The sequence below is a fragment of the Ursus arctos genome, unplaced genomic scaffold, assembly GCF_023065955.2.
Source record: "Ursus arctos isolate Adak ecotype North America unplaced genomic scaffold, UrsArc2.0 scaffold_23, whole genome shotgun sequence".
NCBI classification, from domain to species: domain Eukaryota; kingdom Metazoa; phylum Chordata; class Mammalia; order Carnivora; family Ursidae; genus Ursus; species Ursus arctos.
In genome coordinates, this window is record NW_026622908.1 from 43,761,921 (window position 1) to 43,787,287 (window position 25,367).

Below are 25,367 nucleotides of genomic sequence, written 5' to 3' on the forward strand. Positions count from 1 at the left end.
GTTAGTAGCCGCACACTTGGTCTGGGAGCACAGCTTTCCGTGCTGCTCACCAGCTCTCACTGCCTTGGGCAGGTAGGCAGAGCAGGGCTGAAGGCCACGCTCCCGCGGGGCTGGTGAGTCGGCAAAGAGGCAAGACTCCAGAGTGGGGTTAACCCTGATTCTGGCCCTTAGTGGGTGAGTAGGTCTTCCCCTCCTCCGTGCCTCAGTGGCCCCACCTTTAAGGTGGGATCGTAGCGCTTCGGTGTTGGGGTTGAGGTGGGGGTTAAGTGGGTTCATGCGTTAAGCACGAGGACAGTGGCTGGTGCAAGACAGGCACTTCGTGTCGGCTCTGAGGACTGTTTGGAACCTGGGAACCCAAGGACGTCATCCTGCTCGGGAGAGAGGGCCCTGGGAGCACTCAGGCCTGGGGCTCCCCCGAGTTCCAGGGTGACGTGGGGCAAGGTGCTAGTGGTGACGGTCCCGCCACACCAGCTGACTGGGTTTGCACGAGGCGAGTGGAGAGCTTGAGTGAACCTCACAGGTTCCCTAAGAATTCAATCCGAGCAGGTCCAGGCTGACCCGGCCACACTGGCCAGCTCACCCGGTTACCGTGGTGGACTCGGGTCTCTTGTGCCCAAATCAGGCTCTAAGCTTGCACACCGAACAAATCAGAAAAGGGACGTCTGCGGGAGGCCCCACCCCCGGGGGTGCCAGAGATGCCCAGAGCCTGGGGCGCCCCTCACACTGAGCACGGGGCACGTTTGGGCATAACCGTGAGGCCCCAGAAAACGGCGCAGACACAGAAGACCCCAGAACCCGGTGTTACCGTAAACGCTGACCAATGTAAACCCCATCACACGCGTCCCAGGAAGGCCCACCCTGGCGCAACGGTGGGCAGGACAGAGCCTACACAAACGGGGGGACACGGGGCTGACTGGGAAGCGGTCACTGCTTTAATTCGAGTCGGGATCCACACCGGGGCCCTGCCAGTCCTGCCCGTGGTGGGATCACGGCCCGTTCCATGGACATGATTGTTTACAAAAATAAATATGAAAAAGCAGCAACTCTTGAGTGATCGTGGAATTCATCTGACGGCAAGTCGATGTGTTGAAGCATCCGGCATACCTCCTAATTGCACCGAAAGGATCTGGAAGCACTTGGTTTGGTCTCAGAGGCAACATGGAGGGAGGCGTGGGCTCGGCCTCCTCGGCCGCTCACAGTTCTGAGTCCGCGTACATGCCGTTGATGAGATAGTCCACCTGCGTGTACTCCTTCTTCCTGTGGCTCTCGTAGGCTTGCAGGGCCAACAGAACCAAAACTACGATGAAAAGAGTCACCCCGAGCAAGAGCAGCGCCAGGAGGAAACCTTTGTTCACCAGGGACTGGGTAAGGGGCTTGGTGGTGACCACCAGGTACTGGCCTTGGGTGCTGAGCGGGCACAAGTCCGTGGTTGGCATCTTCGAGCCCCCGGGACTCCCGGGAATCGGGGCGGTAGACACGGGACCAAGAGAGGTTTCAGGCGGCACCTGTTTGGGTGTCTGGGCTGTGCCCGGCCCCGTGGGCCCTGGGGTCGATGGAGCAGGGCTCAGCCGGGTCGTGGGGGACATGGCCTCCACCTTAGGGATCAGGCTGGTGTGAGGTGCAGGGGCTGGCTCTGTGCTGGTAGGTGGCTCCTGGGCCTGTGCCGTGGTGGCAGTCACTGCTGTGGTGGCCACGGAAGCCACGGATGGGCGTGTGGGCTCTGAGGTTGTGTTGGAGAGGGTAGGTGTGGGTTCACTTGCCGTGCCAGCCATGGGCCGGGCCGTCGACGCCTGGACAGTGGGGGCTTGTGTGGACGCGTTAAGTGCTTGGGGACTCGAGGGGGGTGCAGGGCTGGCTGTGGAGTTGCCGGGGGTGTGCGGGGAAGGGCTGTGCATTGGGCCGCGGGCACTCGCTGTAGTCCCAGCGGCAGGCTGAGAGCTGGTGGCCGGTGTCATCGGAGCTGCTGTTCCCGGCAGCGGGCTGCCGCTCGGCACCGGCTCACGGGGGCCACTGACAGTGCTGGAGGGCGGAGTCTGCCACGATGCCGCCGGGACAGTTGGCGGGGGTGGCCCGGAGGCTACTCGGTCAGGGGCACCTTCCGTCCCCACGTCTGTCCTGAGTGTTCTCCCTGATGTGACCGCAGGCGAGCTGGCGTGGGCCACTGGGGTCCCTGTGGCCAATGGGACAGGAGAAGGTGTCACCCCGGTCATTGTTTCAGACGTTCCATTAAGGACTCTCGTAAGTGTCGTCACAGATACATTTTTCTTGGCTGCATTATCTGTCCTGTTGAGGACCAAGAGCCCTTGAAGTCAGAAAAGGGAGAAGAAGATACCATCACTTTCCATCCTGTACAGGTAGGTGATTCAGAGAGCGTCTTAATTTCTGGTCTATTGGCCTGGCCTGGGTGGCCTTTTCCCCTTAGCCCAGTCAGAACAAAGGAGGTGAAGTGTGAACACGTTTCCCTCTCATCTTCCCCCGGAGCGCGGAGCCTGCTGCGCCTGAGAGAGCCGCGTGGCGCTTTGATGTAAACACTCCCTCGTCCTCTGAGCCTGAGCCCATTGAAGGCTCAAGAACTTCACTCTTTGATCCGATTCCCAAAACATCAGACAGAGTGAAAGTCTCACCTTAGAGGTGTGGTTCACCACTAACAAAACCCAGCTAACACACACCCGGCTTTAGAAAGCAGATAATCACTGCCCAGATATTCACACCACAAAACGATTCTTGGCTTTCTGGAAGGATTTGTGGCAGGAATTCCTGGAGACGAACGGCGCCTGGCACAGGGCAGGAGTGTCATGAAATATTTGCTGCATGAACAGATGAAGTCTCCAGCGAATATCGGGTTGATAGAAGAAATTTTGCAGGGCCAAGCAAGTGACCCTCTCAGGACTCAGAGGCCCAGTCCCCTGGGGGCTTATCTAGCCAAGCCGGCCCTGGAAGAGCTTGGCCTCACAACCCTCCCCGGCGCAGCACCCGGACGGCTCTGGGGCTCCCGACTCTCTGGCCTGGGCTCGCACTCATCCCTCGGGCTCGGGGTGCTTTGCGATCACTGTCGGCCTGACCAGCAGCTGCAGAGCTTTCCCACCTACCTAGATCCTGGGTTCGCACGTGGCTCTCAGATAAGGACAAGGAGGCAATCCAAACGAGCACAAGGGCTGTCCACATCTTGTGGGTGAGCCAGGAGCAAGGCCGGGCGGTCCCTGAGGCTCCCAGCTGGCCACTCCTCAGGCTGCAAATGATTCCCTGCTGCTTGGCCGAAGGATCTGTGGTCAAGAAAGGTGTCTGGTCAGTAATGCATAGACTCACCTGGGACATGGGGCAGGGCATGGTGCCCGCCGTGGACAGTTTTGGAAGGTCCAGGGTGCAAACTGAGCCGAGCGTTTGGACCAGGGCCGGGCACCCAGGAACCGTGTGATGCGTCTCAACCACAGTGATCCAGTGATCTGCCCTGTGCCTGCATTTGATGGGTGTAAAGGACTTCTTGGCCCACTTTCACTATGTGTCTCAACCTTTGCAAGTGTCCAATTTCCCACCCAGAGCTCCTAGTGTGAAAGAGCAGTAGAGAAAGGGCCAAGACCTGACCATGTTCACAGGGCCAAGGCCTTTTGATAACCAAGATCAGCCAAGGTCACGTATCAGCCCCAACGTACTTCTGCACACTTCAGGATACCTGACCACACCTTTCACATGGGAAATATCATTTAGCTAGCCAGCCACCAACCCCCCATTCATCTATCTATCCATCATGTGTCATCCATCCACCCATCTATTATCCACCCACCCATCCGCCCATCCATCAATCCACCTATCCAACATCTACCCATCTATCCACCCATCCCACCTATCCACCCATCCACCCATTCACCACCCATCCATCCACCCATTCATATCCACCTATCCATCCAGCCATCATCCAGCCATCCATCATCCAGCCATCATCCAGCCATCCATCATCCAGCCATCATCCATCCATCCATCATCCAGCCATCATCCATCCATCCACCAATCCATCCATCATCCATCCATCCACCAATCCATCCATCATCCATCCATCCATCATCCATCCATCATCCATCCATCCACCCATCCACCCATCCATCCATCATCCATCCATCCACCCATCCATCCATCATCCAGCCATCATCCAGCCATCATCCATCCATCCATCCATCATCCATCATCCATCCATCATCCAGCCATCATCCATCCATCATCCAGCCATCATCCATCCATCATCCATCCATCATCCAGCCATCATCCATCCATCATCCATCCATCCATCATCCATCATCCATCCATCATCCATCCATCATCCATCCATCCATCATCCATCATCCAGCCATCATCCATCCATCATCCAGCCATCATCCAGCCATCCATCATCCATCCATCCATCCATCCAGCCAGCCATCCATCATCCATCTACCCAGCCATCATCCAGCCATCCATCATCCATCTACCCAGCCATCCATCCAATATTCCCCGTGCCAGGCAGTGCATGTAGAACAAAAAGACGAAAGCCACACAACTCTTTCTTCCAGGGAGGCTGCCATCCAGTAGGAGACACAGAAAAGAGGTCACAGCAAGCTGTTGCAAGCACAGAGCAGAGGTGTGACTCAGTGCCTGGAAGCAGGCAGGGGATGGCACATGGGAAGGCTTTGACGTTTAAGTGGAGGCTGGTCCTCTGTGTGGAGGCCCCAAAGGTGGGTAGGGGAGAACAGGGTGCTGTGGGGCCCAGAGGAGGCACTGATTTCTGGTGGGTGGAGGGGCGTGGCGACGGAAGGCTTCCTGGGAAAGCAACAGGTGGGCCAAGTTCTGAAAGATGGATGGGATCCACCTGGTGGGGAAGGGGTGGGGGAAGCGGGTGGGAGAGTGCAGCAGATGACAGCAGCAGGGCCAGAGGCTGAGGGACAGTGTGCTGAGACCTGGGATTAGAGCAGAGATTGGTGGGTCACCACCGGGCAGTCGGATCTGTGGGGGAGCTGAGGCCGGTGTGTCACCAGCACAGGAAGGTGCTTGGGCAGGAGGGTCAGAAGAGGGGCAGGAGCCCAGCAAGGAGGCAGCGGGGGTGGTAATGCAGGCAGGAGGGGACAAGGCCACAGGAAGCTGAAGGACTGGACCAGGAGGTGCCCCTGTGAGAGACAGAGGTAGTTGCGAGGATCTGGTCACCCAGTTGTCTGCAGAAACTTCCAGAAATACCAGGACAGCTGAGCCTCACCAAGAGGAGGATGGGGTCCAGCCAGAGATGGCTTCCCGAGCACATAGGGGTCTCCCCACCCTCACCCTGGGGCCCTCCAGTGTGCTGGCAGGCTGGGGTCTCTCACTGCAGGGGTGCACTAGGGAGCAGAGGGGCCCACTGGCCTCGAGCATCCCATCACTTCATGCCCTGCTGGTCCTGGGTGTGCCCTGATCCTGTCCTCGGTGCCGCCCACCCATCTGAGTCCCGCGTAGCTGTCTGCAGGGCCCAGGTCCTCTCCAGACAATGATGCAGTCCCACGCAGTCACGGTTGGTCCCATGACTAAACGCCTGATCTGGGCACAGGGTACACAGAACATAGGCCTGCCAGGAGCTGGAGGGTAGGCAATGAGCCTGGGGCTCCTGAGGGTACCTCTGAAATCAGTTCTGCCTGAAGACACCCAAGGCCTTTGGTCTTTCCACTGGCCCTTACCATGAAGTTCTTGAGTTGCACAGAACGTCATGGAAGGCAGCCCTCGAGTCATGCTAAGTGAAAACATCCTGAGCGGCTCCTCACCCGGCATGGAGGCTACCGGCTACCCTCCATGGCCCCGCAACTAGGCCGGGTTCTGGTGATCGGGGCAGGCTCGCTGTCTTTCCATGAGCCCTGAGTCACCAAAGAATCACCTTCATGCATTCCCATCCCGGCCCTGATCCACATACCACCCCACAGCTTCCAGAAAGATCTTTGGAACCCACAAAGGTGACCCAGCCTGCACTGCTCAGACCCCATACTATTCCAGGATAACGCCAAAACTCATTAACATGGCCAAGGTGGCCTTCAAAATCCGGCCCTGCTACCTCTGCCCCATGGGCCCAGCCCCACTGGGCATGTGGAATTCCTGCAGGTTCCGACCCAGCGCCAGGCTTAGCCGCCAGTCTGCCCCAACAAGCACGTCTGGCCCTGCTGGGCGCTCTGCCAAGCAGCTCCCATGCAGCAGAAAGGGACGTGCAGAGAGTGGCCACATGGTGGCTTTTTGCCATCTGTGATCAGAGGGGACTGCGGGAAAGTGGCCCCATGACTGGAAAGCCCCTTGAGCACAAACTCTTCTGGAAGGCTGGTGCATTCCTTGATGCTTCTCACCCCTTTGCAAGAGTCCCTAGCTTTATTTTAGCTTCAAGTTGCACCTTCTGTCCAAAACTGTTCATAAGGGCTTCTGGGAGCTTAGAGGTCTAGAGGACTCAGCCCTACAAGCTACGGATGTGCGTCTCCTTCCGTCCGTCCTTCCTTCCTTCCTTCCTTCCTTCCTTCCTTCCGTCCTTCCTTCCTTCCGTCCTTCCTTCCTTCCATCCTTCCTTCCTTCCTTCCTTCCTTCCTTCCTTCCTTCCGTCCTCCCTCCCTCCCTCCCTCCCTTCCTTCCTTCCTTCCTTCCGTCCTTCCTTCCTTCCTTCCTCGCTCCCTTCCTTCCTCGCTCCCTCCCTCCCTCCCTCCCTTCCTCCCTCTTTTAGATTCTATTTATTTTTTTGACAGAGAGATAGAGAGAGCCAGAGAGCACAAGCGGGGAGAGGGGCAGAGGAAGAGGGAGAAGCAGGCTCCGCACTGAGCAGGGAGCCCCATGTGGGGATCGATCCCAGGACCCTGGGGTCACGACCTGAGCCGAAGGCAGACGCCCAACTGGCTGAGGCACCCAGGCGCCCCTGCATCTGTTTTGTAGAGTGCAAAAGGCATTCTTTGTTCTGACAGAAACCAGTGGGGGCAGGGTGGGGAGAGAAGAAACAGACCAATACCATGAGAAGAAAGAACTGAAACTGGAAGGTTTCAGGAACAAAGAACCCACACTCCCCATGAGCTGAGGCGATGCAGCTGGGCTTTCGGTAAATAAATGTATTTAAATGGCTCTTTCTCTGGCCGGTCACGTCTACTGAATGTATTTAAAATGCCACCACTGCTGAGCCCAACATGCTCCGTGTGTGTGAGGCCTGGATCTGGGGTCCGCTGCGGTGGGATGATGTGACCAGGGCTTCCTGCACGTACCCCAGGCCTTGTGGCCTTCTGCTAACCCCCTCACTACGAACCTCTAGGGCAGTGTCAGCAAACTTTTTCTGTAAAGAGCTAGACAGCAAATGTTTTAGATTCTGTGGGCCACCCTGTCTCTGTCTCGGCTACTCAAGTCTGCTGCCGTGGCGCAAAAGCAGCTGTGGGCCATTTGTAAACGATGGGTGCGGCTGTGTCCCAATAAAACTTTACTTACAGAAACAGACAGGAGGCGGGACTTGGCCCATGGGCCACAGTTTGCCAACCCTGCGCCAGCACTGCCATGAACTTCAGAGCGGATAATCCAGCTAAGGGCGGGAGGAGCTGATGCACTGCGCCCAATGGATTTCCTCCTCTTTCAGTTCCTCATGGGGAACAGACACAGACCGGACTGTCTCGTTCGTGGTCTGGGGACAGCCTCTAGTCTGTCTCCTCCTGGGACGGCGGCTGCGAGGCGGGTCCTCCTCCACCCCCAGCACCAGTGAGGGGACAAGCATCGCGATATTTCAACACCAGGCCAAGAGAAAACCTCTTGCGGTATCAGGCGTTTGTGTTGCAAGAACAGAAGAGGGCCAAGAGGACCACATGCTCCCAGTTCCTCCTGTCCCTCCCTGCTCGTGGCCCACCCTCCATGTCTACCTTGGAGGGCAGAGCCTCTGACGATGAAGCGCCACAGAACAGGTCCCTCCTGCTGGTGGGAAAGCTGGGCACCCTGGGCTTTGCTGTCTTTCCTTTCCCCGCTCTGCAGCAAAGCCCTCTCCGGGCTCTCTCCGGGCTCACGGTCCCGACACCAAGTAGGTGGCCCTGCAGGGCCGTGGACACTCACCAGAGGCAGCTGCTCAGGGCGTGCTCCTGGGCTGGGCCATTGTCCTCCCTGGAGAGCAGCAGGCTTGGCACCGTGTGCTTGCTGGGTGAGGTCTGGCTTCGCAGGAGGTGAGAGCAGCTTGGAAGAGCGCTTGCAGGCCATGGCACGGGGGACACGGGCAGATGCCCCGCTCTGGGAACAGACGCGTCTACGGTTTGAAAAAGCATAAACACTCCTTAGGTAAAGCACAGGGGACAAAATCCAGGGAGGAGGGAGGCACTGGAAATACAGCCTTAAATGGATCATGCTGGGAAAACGACAACGTGTATTAGAACTTCCAGCGTCCAGACTCGCGAGGTAGCTAGCACTTTCTACTGCTGAATTTCTTCAAAGGAAGCAAGTGGATGGATGTTTAAAGATGGAGGTCTGAAAAGATGTTCATCGTGGCGTTATTTATAACAGCAAAACCACTGGAATGGTTACAGAAGATACAGTCCCATCCACATATCAAATACCATGGCGGCTGTTCAAAAATACACCACTTCTGGGCGCCTGGCTGGCTCTGTCGGTGCGGCGCGTGGCTCTTGATCTCAGGTTGTGAGTTCGAGCCCCCGCCTTGAGTGCAGAGATTGCTTAAAAATAAAATCTTACGAAAACATATAACTATTTATTGACATGGGCCGCACATATCATTAGATGAAAAAAGCAGGTCATACAACAGTATACACACCATGATTCTCTTTTTATTTAAATAGACATTTGTTAAGGAGTCTGGAGACATTTACACCAGAGCATTAATGATGGTTATGCCTGGGGAATGAATTTACTGGCGATTTTCATTTTCTTTTTTCTTTTTTTTTTTTTAAAGATTTTATTTATTTATTCGACAGAGATAGAGACAGCTAGCGAGAGAGGGAACACAAGCAGGGGGAGTGGGAGAGGAAGAAGCAGGCTCATAGCGGAAGAGCCTGATGTGGGGCTCGATCCCATAACGCCGGGATCACGCCCTGAGCCGAAGGCAGACGCTTAACTGCTGTGCCACCCAGGCGCCCCGATTTTCATTTTCTACTTCATATATATACATACGTGTATATATATATATATATATATACACGTATGTATATATATATATATATTTTTTTTTTTGCACAAGCATGTATTGCTTTTGGAAAACATTTCTGAAAGGCTCATGAAAGAAAACAATGTCTGATTTTCTTCAAGTATTTTGAGTTATGAGGCAGAAAGGCACAGAGTTAACCCCACTGGATATAGTTTCACGTGTAGGTTTTAATAATTTAGAGAAACTCCATAATTTACATAACAGGAGTTGCATTTTTCTAGGAGCCAACCAAAACTTTAGAGGAACCAGGACAGTTGTGATGCAAAGATAGTAACTAGCACAAATGATTCTCTCATTGATGAATATTTAACGTAAACTCGGGAGATTAAGAAATAGCTCCTCACCTCCTAAAGGGCCAGATATTAGGAGGAGGTGATGCGTGCGGACCTCATGGGCCCACTTTTTTAATGCAAACGCCCACGAGTGCACACACAGCCGCACACACGCACAATGCACAAGCACACACATGCCTGTGTGTAGTCACACTCGTGTGCACACAGCCGCGTGCATATCCAGCTACACACGCACGCACAGGCACACACATGCCTGCACGTGCCACACACAGATACCTGCAGGTGTGTGTACAAACACAAAGGTGAGTGCACAGAAGGTGCATTTTCCTAAGACTATGTCAAGAAACTCCACAAGTTTCTCTGGAAACTTCTCCTGGGTACTGTCACTGCTTCTTCACTCCCAGCCTGTGGGGCTGGTGATCACTCCCACAGAGACGGGAACTGGCTGCCGCCGTAGAGCTGAGAACTGAGAACGGCTCTCGTTGGGCCATGACTTCATCTCTCTGGAATGGTCTGCCTCCACTTTCCAAAAGCATGTTCTAAATGTCAAGATTCACGTGTGGGGGCCTGCACTAATCTTTGTAAGTTGATTCACAATGGACGAACCATTAACAAGATTTAAAATAATACGTTGTCCTGCAAAGGCTTTAGTGAGCCTCAAGTGAGGGGCCAGCCAGTCATTCTCATTATTAGGGTTCAGGGAGACTAGGTAGACCGAGGCCTCAGACTACAATAGATGGAAAGGAAAGAGATCTCTGGGGCAAGAAGGGAATAAACAAGAAAGAATTAAGTTATTATTAAGTGGAAGACCCACAGATGGAAAGACAGGAGTTAGGCTGGTGCTGGGAGTCCCTCTTTTCAGCAGTCAGCTCCCCACAAGTTCTGCTGGGAAGGGGCAGCACCCCTTGAGCCAGGTGACCCTCCATCAAAAAGGCACCCCCAGACTGTGGCCTTAGGTATCAACTTCCTGATCCTTTTCTGGTCCATAATCTTGTGATGCCTTCCAATACGTCCTGTCTCCAAATTCTTGTGTTTCCAACCTTGGCTTGATTTTTTCTTTAAAAGACTTTATATATTTACTTAGAGAGAGAGAGAGCGAGCAAGAGAGAGCGCATGAACAGGGGGAGCTACAGAGGGAGAAGGAGAAGCAGGCTTCCCGCTGGGCAGGGAGCCCAACATGGGGCTCGATCCCAGGACCCTGAGATCACAACCCGAGCTGAAGGCAGACACTTAACCGACTGAGCCACCCGGTTGCCCCTTGGCTTTTTTCCAAAACTCTTTTATGAACCTGTTTGTTATATGCTGAGAGCTGTGTGCAGGTTACATGGAATCAGACTCCAAATTGCTGGATTCCTTTTTCTGGCCTAGACAGGTTCCTAAGATCCAATACAAGTAATCCTTAGGCTTGGTAAGGGATTATAAGTGTCACCCCCACATTCCATCACTCTAGTAAGATTTAAATCAGCACCAAGAAGGCCTGGGCCCCTACTCCAAGCTGGAGAAGCTTTATAAACCAAGGAGCAGGAAGTGCAGAAATAAATACAAGGCAAACGCCAGATACCGAATCCCAACACGTCACCTGGCTGACCTTTGGCAGCAGAACCCAAGGAACACACGTTTGTGGTTTTGCGTATATAGACATTGCCCTGTGGTCTAAAGGATGTGACTTCGTGGCAGTTGGGAACCTGAAGTGGATATCATCTTAATTGCACTGCTTGCTTCCAGGTTTCTTTAAGTTTTGGTATCACAGCTAAACGCTGATCAAAGGCTAGTTTTTGCTGGCGATGTGGGCAAATCTGGCATTCCCTTGTCCACGAAGCAAGTCCAGCATATAGGTGGAAAATTGGTATTTTTAATAGTTGCCTCACCGATTTCATTGAAATTTTTAGAGATGCTTCCTCCAGGAGGTAAAAATAACTGCACGTTGGTATAAGCAGATTTCTAAGCATGATGTTTATGTCTTCTGGCAAACCATGTGGATGCTGATTCCTCCTGTCAGCCTGATCGTTAACTGCACACAGTAAGCAGCCACCAGGCTCGCACGGGGGAGGCAGGCAGGCAGATGGAAAGGCGCAACCCCCTCCCAGGTGGAGGGCCTGGGGAAGGCCTGGGTCACCTAAAAGGCCAGCTCTTTCTTGGAGGGCAGCACTTCTGGGGCCCAGCCTTGCCCCGGGGAAACCTTTCAGGTCCCCCCCGCGCATAGGGGAGTGTCCCGACTCGCCCATCCTCCGCTCCCAAACTCGAACAAGCCGGGCCTCTTCCCCGGTTTGGGATCCCCCTGCAGCCCTCCTCCTCCCTCCAGCCTCTCGGTCCCCCATCCGTGCCCCAACTGAGTCCCTCCGTTCCTTCCTCTCTCCTGTCCTCCTCGACTTGCACCTGTGCCGCCACTGATCTTTTCTCAGTCCCCCTCCTGCCTCTCGGGCCCCCGTTCAAGCCTCCTCCTGCCCCCACCTCCCTCTTTCGGTCGCAAGCCGCTTCAGGGAGCCGTGACAACAGCTCCCCGGACGGCGGCGCGGGCCCCTTACCCGGGCGCGGCAGGCCTGCGGCGGCCGGGCGACCGTCGGACGGCGGGGAAGTGCCCGCGGCCCGGCGTGGAGACGTGGCCGGCGGCGGAGCAGCGCACCCGAGCCAACACTGCTCAAGGCAGCCGCCCCAGCTCGGGCCCCGCCCGGGCCGCCCCGGAACTGACGTCACCGGAGGCGGGTCCGGGGGCGGGGCAGCTCCGGCCGGAGCAGGGAGCGGCCCGGCGGTGCCAAGCGCCGCCGAAAGGGAGCCGGAAGCGAGGGGCGTGGCTGCCCGCAGACTCCGCCCAGCACGGGGCGGTTCGGGCTCCGTCGCGCTCGTGGCCGGAAGCCGCCAGAAGCTGCTCTTTCGGACGAGTGTCCGGCGGAAGTGGTGGTGGTCGACCTCGGCCGCTGGGCTGTGGGAGCTCGGCCGTATCCGGACGACGCGCGGACTCCAGAGCCTTGGGGGTGGCCCACGGTGCTGCCGTCCTCCCTCTCACTTGGTCCAGCCCCTGGACCTGGGTCCAGTTAGTAAGGAATCTTGGGGGTGGCTACCGTGCTTTGAGCGCTTACCACGTGTCAAGCCCCGCGCTGGGTTCCGTGGTTTACAGGCAAGTTCATTGCTTTAATTCTGCGACCGCTCTGTAGGGGCTTTGTGCCTGTTTTACAGATGCAGAAGCTGACACTCAATGTTTACTAATTGTAAGACGCGGGGTAACAATGGGGCCAAATAGAGCGTAAAGGGAAGTGTATAGGACTTGACTCGACTTAGAAGTAGGTTTTGCAAATTACTAATTGCGTGACTGAATCCCATTATGTGTAAAACTCTCTCAGGACCCCCAAGTCCAAAGAAAGCCTGTCTGTGAAGGATGATCTCGGAATAAACAAAAGACTTTATTTTCAGACCGTTGTGTAACCTTTGTTTGGGTCCTGGGCTAAGAAACTAAACCGGACGGGGAAAACACGGTGTGCAAAGAGGAGATCACCTCCCTGCTCTGAGCTCTGGGAGTACCTGAAATGCAGTTTAGAGCTGCCATCTCCAGTTCAACCTCATAGTTCATAGTTTCAAGTTGTGTAGAACTTACCCTGCAAAAACAAGTTTGCCGAGACCCAGGCCAGTTGGGAGGATTTGTGAAGACAAGATCCTTTTGCGTTGTGTTTGCTTTGATTTTCCCAACTCGCTCAGATCTAACATGAGAAGTACGGTATCTATGTTCAGGAGAAAATATACCCAAATAGCCAGTTGTCGTTCTATGCCTGTCTTCCTCACACACACACAAAAAAGTCTGTGACCGTTTTCCTCTGGTAAAATCAGGACAGTTTTTACTGGTGAGGCTGAAATTACAAAGATAAAGACACAGGCGCCCTTATGGAAGAGCTCATAGGCTAGGGCAGGGGTGTGCTGGCCCTGTGTCTGCTTTTGTAAATAAAGTTTTATTGGGTTACAGTTAACACCTTTTATTTATTTTCTAGGCTTTTGCACTGCAAGGGCGGGGTTGAGTAATTGAAGCAAAAACTGTATGGCTCACAACACCTGAAATGTTTACTGTCTGGTCCTTTACAGAAAATATTTGTGAGCCCCCATTCTAATGTGTTACTAGAAAATGGTTTTCAGACAACAATGGGACTATGTTGCCAAGATGGTCCAGAATGCAGGGAAACTCATTCTCTTGTAGAGGAATCTTGCACCTTTTCAGTGGATTGGGGTCACCTGGAACCTCGTGGTGAGCACAGCTCTGGGAACCGCATAGCTGCTTCTGCGGAGTATATGGAGAGTAAAGAAGGACTGGTACGCTGCTGTTGATGGCAGTGATGCGTTAAGAGAAGGCTTTGTCTCTGGGTACAGATCATCCCAGGTGCTTTCTATACAAAAATAGCTAATAATAAACTCAAAGCCCAGTGCTCTTAGTTGTTGAATTACACTATTATTTGAATATAGTCTGTGCTAGATTCCACATGTAAAGAATTCTGGAGGAACCCTGCCTGGCTTCAAACTCCAGCTCCACTTTTTAGCTGAGTGACCAGCAAGCGAGAGGCTTAGACTTCCTGTGCCTAAGTTTTATTGTTACTCATGGTAGTTCTGTTCAGCAAGGTCTCCATGAAGACCAACTTAGTGAATTCTGAGCCATCGCTCCTAGGGAAAGACACAAGGGCAATATTTCCCTTCATGCTCAACCCTTCATTGTCATTATTACTTGAAGGTTCCTTTTTACTCTATAAACAGAAAATTAAGGACATGAAAATTATGAGAATTTGTAGAATAAAGATGGCTAATGTTGAGGGTAGAAATATAATTCTGTATGCATTATTGGACTGACGTTCCTGACCCGTCACTTAAGAGTGTTCAGAAATATTAAGTTTAGCAATCTCCTCGGTTATTTACCCAAAGGAAGTGAAAACATATGTACCCACAAAGACCTGCATGAAAATGTCTACAGCAACTCTATTCACAATTGCCAAAAGCTGGAAACACTCAAATGACAGTGGGTAAAAGGATATAAAATTTCGGTACATCTATACAACGGACTACTACTCAGCCATGGAAAGCAGAATTAGTGATACAGTCACCAACACTGAAGATTCTCAAAGGCATTATGCTAAGAGAAACCAACTAGACAGAAGAAACTATTGTTGAGGAAGGTCATCGACAGGATGTGACCTGCGGTTGACCTGTGAGCTGGACTTGGGCACTCAGAGGCTACTCAGCCTCTCCCCTGTCCTTGGAATGTGGGTTCTGCTTGCCTTTCCTGCTCCCAGAGGCTGCTCCAAGGATGTAGGCTTGGTCTCTTCCTGCCCTCTGCATTTTGGGGCCAGTTACAGATTATACACGGGAAGCTCCCGAAGAGGTTACAAACCAACAACTACATACAGTATGATTCCGTTTATATGACATTCCTGAAAAGCCAGAAGTGTAGAAACAGAAATCAGTAGTCACCAGCGGATGGGAGAGGGAATAGGAATTGGCTTAGACTTGCCAGATAAAATACAAGTTGCCCAGCTAAATACGCTAAATCTGGCAACTCTAGATTGACTAATGAAGGAGCATAAGGGAATTTCAGGGGGTAATGGAGATATTCTATATCTTGATTGTATTCATGGTTGCATGACTTGTATACTTTTGTTACAACTCGTGAAAATGTGAATTTTACTGAATGTAAACTATGCCTCAATACATTTAACTGAAAGAATAAAACAAATGTTCTGCTGTAAAGAAAGGCAAAAATTAAAGGATTGTGATGTCAGTTACATGTGTGTGTGTGTGTGTGTGTGTGTAAGTAGAACTGAACGCTTCAAATGGACGCATTTTGTTGCATGTAAATTATACCCCAATAAAGTTGGTTTTTAAAAAATTACACTAGGGATAAAGAGTGTCACTTCATGGGACGCCCGGGTGGCTCAGTCAGTTAAGTGTCTACCTTTGGTTCAGGTCATGATCTCAGGGTCCTGGGATCGAGTCCTGCGTTGGCCTCTCTGCTCAGTGGGGAGTCTGCTTCTCCCTCTCCCTCTGCCCTTCCCTCCTGCTTGTGCCCCCTCTCTCTCTCCCTCAAATAAATAAATAAAATCTTAAAAAAGAAGAGTGTCACTTCAAATTGATACAAAATCCAAAAATCCGTCTCAGTAGGAAGATGTAACAGAGGGGCACCTGGATGGCTCAGTTGGTCGAGTGTCTGACTCTTTTTTTTTTTTTTTTAAGATTTTATTTATTTATTCGACAGAGATAGAGACAGCCAGCGAGAGAGGGAACACAAGCAGGGGGAGTGGGAGAGGAAGAAGCAGGCTCATAGCAGAGGAGCCTGATGTGGGGCCCGATCCCATAACGCCAGGATCACGCCCTGAGCCGAAGGCAGACGCTCAACCGCTGTGCCACCCAGGCGCCCCGAGTGTCTGACTCTTGATTTCAGCTCAGGTCTTGATCTCAGGGTCGTGAGTTCTGGCCCCGTATTGGGCTCCACGCTTTAAAAAAAAGAAAAAAAGGGGAAGAGGTAACATTTCTAAATATTCTAATGGGTATACACCCAATAACAAGACCTCAAAATATACAAAGCAAAATTGGCAGAGGAAAAGTAGAAAATCCCCAACATAGGGAGAGATTTGAATATGTTCCTTTTAGTAATGTGTAGAACGAGCAGACAAAACAACAGCAGCAACAGCTATAAAACCCAGTAAGATCATTCAAGACTCGAGTGACACAGCTGATAAATCCTGGCCTCGACATGCACAGATCATTCCACCCAATAACTGAATAGTCAGTCGCATTAGTGGGTGTCCTGACGGAAAGGGTTAAGAGTATGCTTTATCAGGGCACCTGGGTGGCACAGTTGGTTAAACATCTGACTTGATTTCAGCTCAGTTCACGATCTCATGAACTGAGATCATGAGGGGTTGTGGGATCGAGCCCCGTGTCGGGCTCTATGCTCAGTGTGGAGTCTGCTTGTCCCTCTCTCACTGCTGCTCATCTCTAAAATAAATAAATCTTGTTTTTTTTTTTTAAGATTTTATTTATTTGACAGAGACAGCCCGCGAGAGAGGGAACACAAGCAGGGGGAGTGGGAGAGGAAGAAGCAGGCTCACAGCGGAGGAGCCTGATGTGGGGCTCGATCCCATAACGCCGGGATCACACCTGAGCCGAAGGCAGACGCTTAACGGCTGCACCACCCAGGCGCCCCTAAAATAAATAAATCTTAATAAAAGGGGGGGTATGCTTATCAAATTCACAGTTAATACTGGATTTTTGACCAATTGTGTCTTGGCTCACCTTCAACCTTGGATTGGCCCCACGGGGCCACCTTGTCCACGGCTGTGTGGAGGGTGGCAATGCAGAGAAGGGTCTGTTGGCAAACCCTGGGGGCCCCCAGGCAGCAAATACAGATACTCTGCTCTGCTGCGAGGTTCTCCAGTCTAAGGAGAGGCTGTTACCAGCATTTTTCTCATTGCTGCAGAGCCGCCTGTTGCTGGAGGCGTTCGTATTCCAGGAACCCAAGAAGCATGGCTCAGAGTCCAAGAAATGAAAAACTGAGGGTGCAGAGACTTCGAGGTCAAGCAGGGACTGTCATGAGACATGGTTGATTTTTAAAAATTGGTTTTAAATATATATCTCCTACTTATGCAAACAGCATATCTTGTATATCCTGATTTCCAAAATTTTGAAGAGATCTTCGTTAAAAATCTTGATCAGGAATTCTGGGTGGTTGTTGCAAGCACATGTTCAGTATGTATGACATGGATGGAGAGCAAATGACAGAAACTTCTATCACAACTTAGTAAAAACTGGCTAATGTGGTTCGATAAAAATTCTTAGTAAACGAGGAATAAAAGGATCTTTACTCAAAATGATAAAGAATGATTACTTCAAAGTAGTATCCCACATCGTACTTACTGATTAAAATTTTAGAAAAACTAGAGATATGCCTAGAAAGATCAGAAGCAAGATAACTATTCTCAAGCTCTTAGTGAACAATGTTCTAGTCAAAGGAATGAGAGAAAAACTATAAGGGGTTTTTTTAAAGACAAGCTTTCATTATTTACATGTGATATGATAACTACCTAAAATGTCTAAGAGAGTCAACTTAAAAGTCAATTACAAGTTGTAAGAACAAGTCAATCTGTCTAGATGCAAAATAAATACATGTCAGTAGATTTCTTGTATTCCAACAGTAACGAGCTGAAAACATTTTTAAAAATTTATTTATTTGTTTGTTTGTTTGTTTGTTTGTTTAAAGTAGGCTCCACACCCAACAGTGGGGCTTGAATTCACAACCCCAAGATTAAGAGTCACGTGCTCTACCCACTGAGCCAGCCAGGCGCCCTTAAAAGTTTTTTAATGTCAGTTACTCTGATAACAAAATTATAAAAAACCTCGGGATATGTTAGTAGCAACATTCAGGACTTAAGCAGGCTTTCTAATTGGCTTTATATGGAGAACTTAAAAATAAGCCTGAATAAATGAAGAGGTACATTATGTTCCTGGACAGGAAAATGAAATCTTATAAAGATGTCAGTTTTCCCAAGTTAATCCATAGGTTTAATGCAATTCTAATAAAAAAAAACCTCATCTTGTATTCTTTTGGAACTTGAGAAAATAGTTCTAACGTTTGGGGTGCCTGGCTGGCTCAGCTGGTAGAGCGCGCGACTCCAGATACCAGGGTCATGAGCTCCAGCCCCATGTCGGGCGTAGAGCCTACCGAAAAGGGCCCCGTGCCTTGAAAAATGCACATGGATGATGCTTGTCTTCCTCAGCTTCAGGGAAGATGTGCCACCCTTTACCACCCCTGGGCACTGCCTTCGACCAACCTCCCCATCCCACCTCTGATGGCGTCAGGCCACTGTCATCCCCCACCCCTCCTTTGATATCATCAAGGGGAGACTCCATGGTTTGTGTGCTCTGACTTTCTCTGCCCCTGTCACAGTGACCTTCCTGACTTCTCCACCTCAGTCGGCCATCCCAAGGCCGCGGTCGGGACCCTGTCATCGGTCATGTGCCGAGCCTCCCCGCTTTTGAGCCATCCTTCCAGTTAACCCACCTCACCTGTTCATAAGCCTCATCCTCATCCGCAGCCCCTTCCCCTCTCTGCTTTCTCACCCTCTGTCCTGCTGTCCTCCAGCGGGGACTCTGTGATCCAACGAGGGAGTCAGTCTTTTGCCAACATGGTGTCTTCAACTTCCTTGTCCTTCGACACACCCGTGTGGCAACACCACGCCCCTGGATGAATCCCGCTGTGTACCTGTTTCATGCCTGCGTGCTGAAGATCCGTGGTGTCTGGCCTTGGCAGGGCCCTCTGGGCTGCCAGAAATCCTATACTTCTCTGGGAGGCCCTCTGCTTCCACTTCCTTCCACCCTCTTCAAACCCCCTCACTCACTCTCTCCACCTGCACACGGGCGGGCCTGGTCCACAGCCACTTTCCTTCTCCCTTCCTGCCAAGTTGGAAGAGGAGTTCTCTGCTGTAAAAGATGATCTCCTCACATGGTCTCCAGTGTTTGCTGTAGAACCCAAGCCTGCCAACCAAGTACTCCCCTTCCCCACCTCTCCCTCTCTACTGGCATCTCCCATTAACAGTGCAACACTCATCTGACTTCCTGGGATGGATGTTTATTCCATTAACTTTCCACCTTGTCTTTTTTTCTAAGATGTGCAGGTAAGACTAAAAACATCCTCTATGTGCTGCTTTCACTGTACCCCACAGTTTCGGGATATAGTATTCTCATTATTTTTTCGTTCAAAATATTTCTCAATTCCTATCTGAATTATTCCTTGGAACCATTTGTTACTTGAACGTGTGTTTCTTAATTTCCAACCAAATAGGGATTTTCCAACTGCTTGTTTGTTTTTGATTTTTAGATGAATTGCACTGTGTTCAGAGAGGATGTTCTGTATTATTTTAGTTCCTGAGATTTGTTGAAACTGCTTTATGCCAGTATATGATCACTTCGCACAAATGTTCTGAGTGCCTGAAAAGAACGTGTGATCTTCAGTGCCCTATACCCATAAATCAAGCCATTCGTTATTTATGTTTTCCAAATCTCCTATATCCATACTGACTTTTTGTCTACTTGTTCTGTCAGTTCGTGAGAGAAGGGTTAAAATATGCTGTGGATTGGGATACCTGGGTGGCGCAGTCGTTAAGCGTCTGCCTTTGGCTCAGGGTGTGATCCCGGCGTTCTGGGATCGAGCCCCACATCAGGCTCCTCTGATGGAAGCCTGCTTCTTCCTCTCCCACTCCCCCTGCTTGTGTTCCCTCTTGCTGGCTGTCTGTCTCTGTCAAAAAAAAAAAAAATGCTGTGGATTGTAGTTTTTCCATTTCTCCTTGCTGTTCTATCAATTTTTGCTTTACTTACTTAAAGGCTGTGTTATTAGGTGCATATCAGTTTATTTTTAAGATTTTATTTATTTATTTGTTTGAGAGAGAGAGAAAGCACGAGCAAGGGGAGGGGCACGGGGAGGGAGGGAGAATCTAAAGCAGACTCCACACTGAGCAGGAGCCCGGTGCAGGGCTCACTCCCAGGACAGTGAGATCATGACCCAGGAAAGCAGCCTGCTCTAAGTCAGACTTGGGGGAAGCCACATTGAGATCTCTGGTAACAATGCAGGGAGCTAAACAATAACGTCCATAACAACCAGCCCAGTATGGCCAGGATTTGACGAATAACTGCCGATTTCCATAATTTTTGTCCCTGCTTCCAACTTTAGGCCAAGCACAGGCCAGCCATATGCTCCCCTCGCCAGTCACAGAGGACACCCCACTCCTAGTCAGTCTGCCTCCAACTTCCCAGGTCAGCAGCCTCCAGTCAGGGCACACCTGGAGCCTTTCCTTCCCCCCCAATAAGACCTCCCCGCTGCTCTGCCTGCCCTGAGTCTCTGCTGAGCGCAAGCAATGGTGGTTGACTCGCCGTCGCCAGCTTGACTCAGTAGCCTCGGCTTGTTTCATTTGGGTGGTCTCTGCTTATTTCCACACCTGCTGTTCATCTCTCTCACTACAGCAGAAGCAGCCCTCTTCGGGGGCTGCAGAGCATTCCTGTCTACCCATGGGCACCTCGGCTTGCAGTTGAGAAAAGAGAGCGCCCTGCCTGACACACCTCTGCGGAGGGCCCAGCTTGCTGCGGGCTTTGCAGCCAGGCCCCTCGAACAAAGGCTCCCTCGTCGCCCACCACTGTGGGCTTTCTGCTGCCCAAGAGACACATTTGCAGTTAGATTCCCTGGAAGTCAGACTCTGAGATGCCCGGACCTGCGTGTGAGAGGTTTATCGTGGAGGTTTTTGGGATGGACCCCTGTGGAGATGTGCGGGACACAGAACTGGACAAAAACCAGCTGAACTGAGAGGCGGCCAGAGCACAGCCTCAGCTCATCCTACAGAGATCTCTGCAGTGGGGACCAGGGGCCTGGGCCTTTACTCCCTGACGTCAACCAGTCATTGAATGCAGCTGCCCCAGGAAGGGGCCGTGACCTTGGGACAGGCAGTTTCCATTGTCCAACAGCAAGTTCAGGAGAAGGACTCCACTGAGAGCAGCCGGCCGCCGGCACCCCAAGCGGCCGGAGAATGAGTGCTTGATTCCGGGGGAGAAGGGATACGGGGAGTCTGTCCGGATGCAGCGCAGAGCCCCAAAGGCTGCCCTACCAGAAGCCAAAGCACCTGCATGTTTGCGTCTGCGGAGGAAATGATGGCGGTCAGCTTGTGGACTTCAGTGCCTCAAGGGAGTGAGGCCAAGCCGAGCAAGGTGGCTCTCATGGAGTCAGAGCTCCCGAACAGGCCGAGAGAGACTAATGGAGCCTCGGTGCAGATGCACACAGGCTGTGCAGTTTCCCAAAGCCAAAAAGACATCATTTCCAACAGTAAAAATTCAAAAGAGGAAATATAAAAAAACAATAGTCACAGGTGAGAAACTTCTGAAAGATCAGATGGAAAAGCTGAGAACAGAGAACAAAATTATAGTGAAAATAGAAATTAACACAAAAGAGAGCAGAGATCCGCAAGTCAGATCTGGAAGCCCTCTGCTGTGAAGGACAGAACTTCCAGAAGGGAAAGGGGGGTAGAGATGGGGTAGGGATGGCGGGAATAACAGCGCTGGCACCAGCCCCTGGGAGTCTTCCCTGGTCACGGTCCCCTGCAGCCACATCCGAGGTGTGCGCTTGGAGACTAGGCCCTCCCTGGGGGATGTCCAGCTTTGGCAGCCCACGTCCTGCATGTGCAAGCTTGCAGGCCTATGAGTCACTCGTTTTGGGTTTTTGCTTTGTTTTGTTTTTGTTTTTTAAATTTTATTTATTTCTGAGGGGGTTGGAGAGAATCCCAAGCCGACTCCACACTGAGTACAAAGGCTGGACCAGGGCTCTGTCTCATGACCCTGAGATGATGACCCTAGCCCAAACCCCAAATCATCTGCCCAACCAGCTGAACCACTCAGGCGCTCCAGGTCACTTTTGTTTTGAAGCTTCAACTGCATACGGTTTTATTTTATTTATTTTTCAGATTTTATTTATTTATTTATTTGACAGAGAGCGAGACAGCACAAGCAGGGGGAAGCAGCAAAGGGAGAGGGAGAAGCAGGCTCCTTGCTGAGCAGGGCGCCCGACCTGGGGCTCGATCCCCACGAGATCATGACCGGAGCCGGAGGCAGGCGCTGAACCGACTGAGCCACCCAGGTGCCCCTGTATAGGGTTTTAAAGTCTGGTCTAATGACTTCGTTAGCAAAGCAGTTCCCTCCAAGCATTCGAGGGACCAGTTTCCTGGCTGTTGCGCGTGCAAGGAGCCACACCCACGACGCTTTCCTAAACACCCTGAGCCACGATTGCATTTCCTCGTCCTCTGACCACGGGAGCTGCTCCTCTTCGAAGAGTCTGGTCTCTGTCCCCGAGCTGAGCATATGGGGGCCTTCGCACTTACCACTTCTGGGGCCCTTGTTTCACGCTACGAAGCATCGAGAAGCAATTGGACTTTCTTAACCCACGAGGCTCCAACTTTCCAGACTCTTTACTATTTTATTCCTTTTGCTTGAAAATAGGTTCGTTTTGCGTGAACCTATCACTTCCTTCTAACACGAGGCGAAAAGTGACTGGTAACAGCCAGGGTGCACTGGTAGCATTCTGGGCTCCCCCCCCCGCACCCCCCAGCCCCCTCAGCCCCGGGGCCGCAGGCTCCACAGGTATATAGCTGACCTGCCAAGCCCTCCCGGGCGACCGTGGAACCTAACGCCCGCCTCCGGGTTGCATGGGTCTGTCTCGTACCCATTTCCACCCGCGCACTGCCTAGTGGCTGAGCGGGCACCGCATACTGTGGTGTCTCCCTCCTGTTGTTTTGACAGTAGCACCCCACTTCCAGGACCAGTTTGGTATTAGGACAGTATTGTCTGCTCTGAGTGGCTTAGCCCCATCGGCCTTTAATGTTATGAAGTTCAGAATGCTAATTCCTATGCTTGCCGATTCCACGCCACAGGGAACCTTTGCAAAACCACCACTTGCTGGGTTCCCATGAAGAAACAGAGACCAGCCACGATTATTTGAAAAGGTTGCCAACACACTTCTCTCCAGCTCCGTGACCGTGTGAGGCCCTGTCTTCTTCGTATACTCCACCCAAACAACCATTTTGCAATACATCGACTGCAGAACCAGATACGAGATCTGTGAGCATGTAAAACAATGTTGGTCTTCTCACAAATTTTTCTTTTGGCAAATAAGGCTATTTTTTTCTCCCTCCCTCCCTCTCTCTCTCTCCCTCTTCCTTTTTTCCTTCCTTCCTTTCTTCCTTTCTTTCTCTCTCTCTTTTTTCCTTTCTTTTCTTTCTTTCTTTCTTTCTTTCTTTCTTTCTTTCTTTCTTTCTTTCCTTTCTTTCGCTCTTTCTTTCTTTCGCTCTTTCTTTCACTCTTTCTTTCGCTCTACACCCAACGTGGGGCTTGAACTCATGACCCTGAGATCAAGAGTCTTGTGCTTCTCCAACTGAGCCAGCCAGGCACCCTCGGTTTTAATTTCTACTATGGAAAATATCAATCGATTGAACCCTTTTAGAGCGCTCTGGGACCCTCAGAAATGTTAAGAGTGTAAAAGGGTCCTGAGACCACAAGGTTTGGGACCCAGTGCTCTGAAGGCTGAAGTTCCTCGGAGTCCCGTCCTCTCCCCGGTCAAGCTCACCCTCTCCCCTGACTTCCCTGCATCTGTTACCTCTTCTGTGAGCTTCAAGGGTCCGTTTTGAAACTTAAAAGCCAAGAATTAACTCTTTTCTTTTTTTTCTTTCTTTTTTTTTGGCATCTGGCGCTCTGTGCTGGAACTAGCTGGGACACGGCATGACAGCCCTCAGCAAGTCACCGATCCCAGGACCTGCCGCACAGCCCAGTGGCGCAGAGAGAGCAGTGAGGGGGACGGAGAGTTACCCCCTCGTTATCTGAGGGAAAAAAGAACAGGCTTACTTGCTCCTACAGAGTTCAGAAAACAGTTTTATAACATTTAAAAGATGGAAAAAATGCTCTTGTAATTAAAATAAAATTAAGAGTCGCCTGGGTGCCTCAGTTGGTTGGGCATCTGCCATCGGCTCGGGTCGTGATCCCGGGGTCGCCATATTAAGCCCCACATCGGGCTCCCTGCTCAGCTGGAAGCCTGCTTCTCCCTCTCTTTTTCCCTGCCACTCCCCCTGCTTGTGCTCTCTCTCTCTCTCAAATGAATAATAGAATCTTTAAAAAAAATAATAAAATAAAATAAAATTTAAAAAGGTACATTCTCAACCCAAGAACTTCTCATTGGCTGTTCCTTCTTTCTGGACTGTTCTTCCTCCAGACGTCCTCTTGACCCCATCCTCTGCTCCTTCCAGCCTTTGCTTCTTAGTCTACCTTCTCAATGAGATCTTTCCTGACCACCCTATGTCCTGATCTCCTAACCCTGCTTCACATTTTTTTTTCATAAGTTTTCTAACATATTATAAAATGTATGTATTACTCATTATCTGTCTCTCCCCCTCTAAAGCGTAAGCTCCATGACAGCAGGGGTCTTTTTTTTTTGGCATCCAAAGCGACTAGAGTAGTGCCTGGCACACAGTAGGTGCCCAGTGAATACGGGACGAGCAAATGCAGGTTGATAGAAGAAACACTCATCCAAGTCGTCCGTGCACGGAGCGCACAGGGGCAGTAAAGTTGTGCATCACCCTTCGTCTCAGCTCTGATTTGAGCCTGACCCCCGTGTCTTTCCCAACTTCCAGCCCTGTGTCATGGCTACGTTCCGAACCTGGGGTCTGAGCGGTGACTCTCATGCACACCAAGGCCATAGCCAGAGAGAGACCCAAAGATGCACGCGCAGGGATGTCAGCTGCAGCATTTGGCCCGACGCTGAAAACACGGAGAGGGCTGGGTGCCGTGCAGAAAGCTCAAGGAAGTTGCCGCATATCCAGAGCAAAATTACAAAGCAGCTACTAAAAATGATGCCTGCGAAGGACTGCTGAAAATATGGGGAAAAGCCCAGGACGCAACATCAGGTGGGAAAAAAGCAAGATAAAAATTGCACATGAGGGGCGCCCGGGTGGCTCAGTCGTTAAGCGTCTTCCTTCGGCTCAGGGCGTGATCCTGGGGTCCTGGGATCGAGCCCCGTGTCGGGCTCCCTGCTCCACTGGGAGCCTGCTTCTCCCTCTCCCACTCCCCCTGCTTGTGTTCCCTATCTCTCTGGCTGTCTCTATCTCTGTCAAATAAATAAATAAAATCTTTTAAAAAATTGCATATGAAATGCAATTACTCTTTTCTATCTCATGAATTTCATGTGAATGTATTGCCAGTTTAAAAATGTAAAGAACAAAATAAAAAATGCAGTTAAAAATGAAAATGTATGTATAAATGTAGGGGTGAAATTTGTTAAAACATCCCCTCTCTCTCTATTTTTTTTTTTAGCTGAAATGATTAAACAGCTAGAGAGCCCAAGATAATCAACATAAAAAAAAAAGATGCACCCCTGATCTTTGTTTCTATTTTTT

At 51.1% G+C, this 25,367-nt stretch overlaps 1 protein-coding gene across 1 annotated transcript; it reads right to left on the minus strand.

Moving 5' to 3' along the window:
* Positions 1–910: 910 nt before the first annotated feature.
* On the minus strand, positions 911–12,115 carry CUNH11orf24 (chromosome unknown C11orf24 homolog). Its single transcript, XM_026483017.4, has 4 exons — positions 11,955–12,115; positions 8,038–8,224; positions 3,090–3,263; positions 911–2,302 (listed from the first exon to the last, which is right to left on the minus strand). Exons 3-4 carry the CDS (start codon positions 3,163–3,165, stop codon positions 1,194–1,196), a joined length of 1,185 nt encoding a protein of 394 aa, XP_026338802.1. The 5' UTR covers positions 3,166–3,263; positions 8,038–8,224; positions 11,955–12,115; the 3' UTR covers positions 911–1,193.
* Between the last annotated feature and the right edge of the window lie 13,252 nt (positions 12,116–25,367).